Here is a 6,797-nt window from a genome sequence, read left to right as displayed (position 1 = left end):
GCCTCCAGTTCCTTCTCCCACTGACCCAGAGCCAAAGTAAGTATAAGGCGAGGGGCCAGACGTGAAGCTCCTCCAAGCACCGGCGCGGGGAGAGCTCTGTTAATGGGACCCACGGGGGCGATGCTGCTCCAGCATCAGCTCCAGGCACTGCGGGCCCTCGTTCTCCACCTGACTCCGGACGTCTGAGACCCAAAGAGCAGATCTTGCGTGGGCGGGAACGAGGCGATGCTGTCTTTGGCGGCCCTGAGAAACTGAGGTTGCACAGGAGAGCGGCTCCGTCCTCGAAACGGCGTCGGTCGGGTCCCTCCTACTAAGTCTGGCCTGGGTCTGGCCCGCACAGGAGGAGGAGTTTGATCGTGACGTTGCAGAGGACTTGGGGCTCCTGCAGTTCGTGAGGCTGCGCAAACACCACTGGCTGGTGGACGACGCATGGTTCTGCGACCGCATCACGGTGCAGGGCCCTGGAGCCTGCGCGGAGGCGGCCTTCCCGTGCTACCGCTGGGTGCAGGGCGAGGACATCCTGAGCCTGCCCGAGGGCACCGGTGAGAAGGCGGCGTCTGGGAAGGAGGCGCAAGGTCCCGGGAACTGCTGCGGGGCTAGGAGGACAGAGCTAATGACGGTCGGAGCGGACTTAGAGGATGTATGGGCCCAGCGCAAGCGAAGTGTAGGGAACCCAGGGTGCTGGACAGGAAACGGGAAGGAGTTATGAATTCCCAAAGTTGTACACCGGCTAAGAGAGACTGCACTTGAGGCTGGAGGCAGGGAGTAAGTGATCTGGAGATCCCATCTTCCAAGAAGGCAAAGACAGAAAGTGGGAGTTGCAGCGATCCAGGAAAACAGAGATGCAAAGTAAACGCAGGAAGGAGATGTCGAGGTGACTCAGAAGTCAGGTGAGGGGACCACATGGAACAGGAGGGGGTGGGTGACCCGTGAGAGCAGACAGCTAAGGGAAGCAAACAGAGGATGCTGGAGAGCTGGTTTGGTTGGAATAACACGGAAGACACCCGCGAAAGACAAGCAGCGCACTGGCCAGCAGGAGGCAGGGAGGGATGAGGATGGCAAACACTGAATTTTTAACCACTGGTAACGAGTAAAAGAGAGATGAATCCAGAGACGAGTGAGGGTGGTAGGGATGGAACATCAAATCTATCACTTTGAGACAGGTGAGTGTAAATGCAGAAAAGAGCCAGAATAAGTCAATAGATACAAACTATGATAGTAAATCCAGAAAGGTGAGGTTAAAAAAAAAAAAAAAGGCAAATGTAGAATCTTTTGAGAACAGGTGAAGGTGTGGCAGGTGAGGTTTAAGATGTGAAATTAATCAAAGCAATTTGTAGTAGACAGTAGGCGTAGGTGTAGAGGTGACTAAGATTTCGTCACCTTAATTAAGGTGATTTTTTTCCAACTATAGATATTGATGAAGTAAGGCTAGGTAGGGGAAGATGAGAGAAGGAGCAAGAAATGGTGGCAAACAGGAGGTTTTTATCTATAGGCGAAGGACGAGGGCTGAAATAAGAGAAAGCAGGGGTGCAAAGTTGGCAAAGATGGGAAAAATGTGTCTGGGGGATAATCAAATGAGGCAAAGCCAAAGATAAACGCAACAGTGCATGGCTGAAAACATGGAATACGGCTACCCACAGGGAGATGAGGACAAGAGGTGGGCATAGGACCAGACAGAGCCGTGAGGCCAATTGTCCTGATGTCTCCCCAGCCCGCCTGCCAGGAGACAATGCCTTGGATGTGTTCCAGAAGCATCGAGAGAAGGAACTGAAAGACAGACAGCAGATCTACTGGTGACCACCCACCCCTTAAACTCCCCCTGCCACCACTATCCCACCCCTTCCCTGCCCCTGCCCCCATCACTGACCATGACATCCTTCCTGAAGCTTTGTCCCCAACTCCTAGCTGGGCCACCTGGAAGGAAGGGTTACCCCTGACCATCGCTGCAGAGCGTAAGGATGATCTACCTCCAAATATGAGATTCCATGAGGAGAAGAGGCTGGACTTTGAATGGACACTGAAGGCAGGGTGAGAAAAAGGCTGGACCTAGGAGTGAAATAAGGGCTGGGAGGTCCAAGAATGATGGCAGATGGTGAGGAACTGAGGGATCAGCTGATGAGTTAAGCCTCAATACCTGTCGTAGGGCTCTGGAGATGGCCCTCAAACGTGTTTACACCCTCCTGAGCTCCTGGAACTGCCTAGAAGACTTTGATCAGATCTTCTGGGGCCAGAAGAGTGCCCTGGCTGGTCAGTGGTTCCCCCAGGTCTCCATAATCCTTTAATGGCCCCTCTGGATGACTCATCACACTCCACAGTCCCCTGTAACTCTTTGCAAGAAGAGACCTTATCATATCTGGTCAACTCAGAGAGGCCTTGAGAATGAAAACTCAGAAGCTGGGTTCAGGGTGGGTCATATACCTGAAGCCCTGGGGTTGACTCTGGAGGAGGGATATGCAGGCTGTGGTACATATATCCTCCTTCCACCGCCCCCCACAGAGAAGGTTCACCAGTGCTGGCAGGATGATGAGCTGTTCGGCTACCAGTTCGTCAATGGTGCCAACCCCATGCTGTTGAGACGCTCAACCTCTCTGCCCTCCAGGCTAGCGCTGCCCTCGGGGATGGAAGAGCTTCGGTCTCAACTGGAGAAAGAACTTCAGGTACCTCTCCTTCCCCTGCCTGGCACTGTTCTCTCCTTAGTAGTGTGGTGAGAACGGACAGAGAGAAACCAAACTGAGTCAGAGGAAGGCAGACTGCAGTACTGCGCTGCCCCTTGGTGCAGTCCTGTGCTGGAAAAATACAGAAATAAAATATGTAGCGGAAAAAACTATGAGGAGCTCCCAGCATGAAGGGGAAAACAGAATGGATCCCCAGCACACAGCGAGGGGCTGGAGATGTTAGCAGGAACAGTGACATGCCCTGGCCGCAGTGTTTTGGACTCCAGTGTTCACGGGCAGGGAGAAAAGTGAGGAAGTGCCATCAGGTGCAGAGAATCTGGGCGGCTTTCTAGACAAAGAGAGCGGGGTTTGGAAGCGATGGACTGTCCTGAGGACAAGCCTAGGCAAAATGTGTGCGTGTGCACGTGTGTGCTGTATGTGGTGGCAGGGGCAGCGAGGAGAAGCTCTCTGGAATATTTGGCAGAGGAGGTGAGATTTGAATAGGGAAGAAAAGAGCATTTGCTGAGCTGATAGGAGCCAAAACCAGAGTGCACACCATTCAGGAATGATCGGAAAGGTGCCTGGCCATTTGACAGGGGATCAGTTTACAATGCCTGTGATGCCAACTGGATTGAGCAGGCCTGGTTCCAAACCCAGATCTGCCACCACATCCACGCACAAGACATCTATCCTCACCAGACTGTTTCTTCACTTTAAGATGACAGGAACTGGACCAGGGGCTCTAGTTCTCCCAGCAGGACTCCGGTACTGACACAGGAGAACGGCAAGAAGCCAGACTAAATCTCTTGCCCTTTGCCCTGGCCCCCTGGGGGTAGACTTTGAACTCTCAAAATGGATACATCCCTCCTGTCCCCAGAATGGTTCCCTGTTTGAAGCTGACTTCATCCTTCTGGATGGAATTCCAGCCAACGTGATCCGAGGAGAGAAGCAGTACCTGGCTGCCCCCCTCGTCATGCTGAAGATGGAGCCTAACGGGAAACTGCTGCCCATGGTCATCCAGGTAAGGGCCCTGGGCCTCTCCGGCAACGCTGCGCTCTGTTCACCTCAACCTCTGCTCCCAGGGACCCAGCCCCCGGCTCTTGGCTCCCAAACCCCATCCTCACTCAGTGAGACTTGCCTTCATGTCACTATTTGCCTGTACTCTCGTCTCCCCTGCTCTTGTCTCCCCTGCCTCATCCAACTAGAAGTACTTGTTCAAGAGTCAAAATGGCCTCTTGGAGTTCTCATCCTGTATCCAATGGTCCTCAAACTTCAGTGTGCATCAGAATCACCTGAAGTGCTTGTTGAAATGCAGATTTCTAGATCCCACCACCAGATTCAGTATGTCTGGGGTGGGAACTGAGAGTTTGCGCTTTTGTAAGTTCCAAAGTGATGCTGACACTACCAGTTCAGGACTACACTTTGAGAATCACTATTTAATCTCTCTGTGGCCTCTGACTCTGAACCCTCATCATCTCTTCAGTATCTTGTCTCTCAATTTTTTTTTTCTTTGAGACATAATCTCACTGTATCACCCAGGCTGGTGTACAGTAGTGCGATCTTGGCTCACTGCAACGTGCGCCTCCTGGGTTCAAGCGATTCTCCACCTCAGTCCCTCCAGTAGCTGGGACCACAGGCATGCGCCACCACGCCTGGCTAATTTTTGTATCTTTTGTAGAGATGGGGTTTCGCCATCTTGCCCGGGCTGGTCTTGAACTTCTGGGCTCAAGTAATCTGCCTGCCTCGGCCTCCCAAAGTGCTGGGATTACAGGTGTGAGCCACCGCACCTGGCCTTCTCTCACTATTCCTAACAGTCAGGTGACGAGAACTGTCAATAATCTCACACCTCCTGCTTCTCTTTCACATTCCGCCACCCTCTGAGCGCCAACCACCATCTGGCCCAACCAGAGAACAGGGCCTCCTTCTGGACCCCCTTCCTCCAGCCCCTCCTGCCCTCCACCTGACATCAGGGCACTCCAGCTAGCGAGCGGCAGGCTGGGAGGGTTCGCAGTCCTCCTGCCAGACTGTAACCTCCTAGAAGGCAATAATCTTACTTAGTCATCTCTGTTTCCTCGAGAATGCTGACTAGAATGTCATATACGGAATGGGAGTTCAATCATTTCTCTTTCTCCCAGATTCAGCCTCCCAACCCCAGCTCTCCAACCCCAACACTGTTCCTGCCCTCGGACCCCCCACTTGCCTGGCTCCTGGCAAAGTCCTGGGTCCGAAATTCAGATTTCCAACTGCACCAGCTCCAGTACCACCTGCTGAACACACATCTGGTGGCTGAGGTCATCGCTGTCGCCACCATGCGGTGCCTCCCAGGACTGCACCCCATCTTCAAGGTACTTATTACGCTATTCAATCACATATCCCTCAGACCCCAGAGAGAGGAACAGCCCAATATCAAATGATATTGCAGCAGCAAAAACTCTTTGTCGCAATATGTGAGTGAAGAGGAGACTGTATCGATATCTTGAGATGTTGATTTTAATTACGTGTATTAAGTTTAGTCACTTAACATTATACAGGAACCCTCTGAAATTCTCAGAGATCTGACCGTCTAGCAGTGCACTCACAGTGAGATCTGACCGTCTAGCAGTGCACTCACAGCAAGGCTTGAACACTGTTAGTAAGACAAAAGCCGTATTCCTACCTTAGATTTAGTATTCAGCCAGAAAAGCAAGTGGTGCCCATAAGAACCAACCAGAGAACAGTATCTGGTACTAGAGTTTGAAATGACAAGGGACAGCCTATAACAGTCTATTATTGATGAAGAATGTTTCTCCCCAACTGAGGAGTCATCTAAGTAGAAACAGATCAAAAGACAAGGAAGAGCAGCCAGCAAGCCACTCATACCTGCCCAACAGTAAGGTAGATAGAGATGTATGTTAGCATGGTAATGACAGGAATGAAAAGGAAAGAATCTAAAATGTAGTGAAGGGAGGAAACAGTAGCTGCAGCTTGCCTGGGTGTAAGAGAGAGAAAAGCCAGAAGTCCAAGCTTCTGCCACACCTGTAAGTCCATGGGGCGGGTGTGTTATACTGACCTAGAAATACTGTGGTTTTAAGAGCTGGGTGTGGTAGTTCATGCCTGTAATCGCAGTGCTTTGGGTGGCCAAAGCAGTATGATTGCTTAAGACCAGGAGTTCAAGACCAGCCTGGGCAACACAGCAAGTCCCGGTCTCTAAATTAAAAAAAAAAAAAGAAAGAAAGAAAGAAATACTGTAATTGTATAAAACAGTGAGTTCAGTATATATCGCTAGGGAGAAGGCAAAATGAGACCTGTGCTTGCTTAAGAAAATGTTCTTAAAATCTTGATGAGGCCAGGCGCGGTGGCTCACGCCTGTAATCCCAACACTTTGGGAGGCCGAGGCGGGCGGATCATGAGGTCAGGAGATCGAGACTATCCTGGCTAATGCGGTGAAACCCCGTCTCTACTCAAAATACAAAAAAATTAGTGAGGCGTGCTGGCGGGCACCTGTAGTCCCATCTTCTCGGGAGGCTGAGGCGGGAGAATGGTGTGAACCTGGGAGGTGGCGGAGCTTGCAGTGAGCGGAGATCGCGCCACTGCACTCCAGCCTGGGCGAAAGAGCGAGACTCCGTCCCAAAAAAAAAAAAAAAAAATCTTGATGATACTTTACATATAGGGAATGTGGCAGAGGGAGCACAAAAATGATACAAGCTTACAAACCAGAGTAATTGTCAGAAACAGTAAAGTTAGGAGAAACCGGAGTTGGCAAAAATGAGGTGTCCGGTTTCAGGTACACGGAGTTTGATGTATTGGCAAGATATGCCAGTAAGTCCTGGGTAAAAACAACTGAATTGTTTTCAGCTGGCGGCCTCCACCCGGACCCCTCCAGCCTGGCCAGCACAGCTGTGCTGCCTCTGGAGTTACCCCTTCAGTAACATAGACAAGATGGAGACCAGTCTGATGAGTGGAATCTTGGATTGCCGTCATCTCATGCTGTCTCCTGCTTCTCCATCCTCTGCTCCACACGAACAAGAGAAGCCTCTATTTGCACTTACAATTCCCTTTCCTAGTTCAGTGCTCTCCGTGTCTCCACTCACCACAGTAATGCCATCCCCCGGCAGACAGCTGACTTGCTGGCAGGTGCACACAAGGGTCAAGCCTGCAGCTGTT

At 51.4% G+C, this 6,797-nt stretch overlaps 1 protein-coding gene and 1 long non-coding RNA gene across 2 annotated transcripts in view; one reads left to right on the top strand and one right to left on the bottom strand.

The window, feature by feature from the left end:
* The window catches only part of LOC105549915, a 36,711-nt gene that overhangs the window by 11,769 nt on the left and 18,145 nt on the right, over window positions 1-6,797 (bottom strand). The window lies entirely within an intron of this gene.
* ALOX12 (arachidonate 12-lipoxygenase) overlaps window positions 345-6,797 on the top strand; it is a 23,008-nt gene continuing 16,555 nt past the window's right edge. Inside the window, exons 1-7 of the mRNA XM_011994638.1 lie at window positions 345-542; window positions 1,712-1,793; window positions 1,906-2,028; window positions 2,144-2,247; window positions 2,497-2,657; window positions 3,532-3,675; window positions 4,790-4,999. Coding sequence (XP_011850028.1) covers window positions 1,976-2,028; window positions 2,144-2,247; window positions 2,497-2,657; window positions 3,532-3,675; window positions 4,790-4,999 — 672 coding nt within the window. The 5' untranslated portion in view covers window positions 345-542; window positions 1,712-1,793; window positions 1,906-1,975. The remainder of the gene's footprint in view (window positions 543-1,711; window positions 1,794-1,905; window positions 2,029-2,143; window positions 2,248-2,496; window positions 2,658-3,531; window positions 3,676-4,789; window positions 5,000-6,797) is intronic.

The sequence above is a fragment of the Mandrillus leucophaeus genome, unplaced genomic scaffold, assembly GCF_000951045.1.
Source record: "Mandrillus leucophaeus isolate KB7577 unplaced genomic scaffold, Mleu.le_1.0 Scaffold46, whole genome shotgun sequence".
NCBI classification, from domain to species: Eukaryota; Metazoa; Chordata; class Mammalia; order Primates; family Cercopithecidae; genus Mandrillus; species Mandrillus leucophaeus.
The sequence above is the reverse complement of the archived record's forward strand: the minus strand, read 5'-3'. Positions and strand labels throughout refer to the sequence as shown.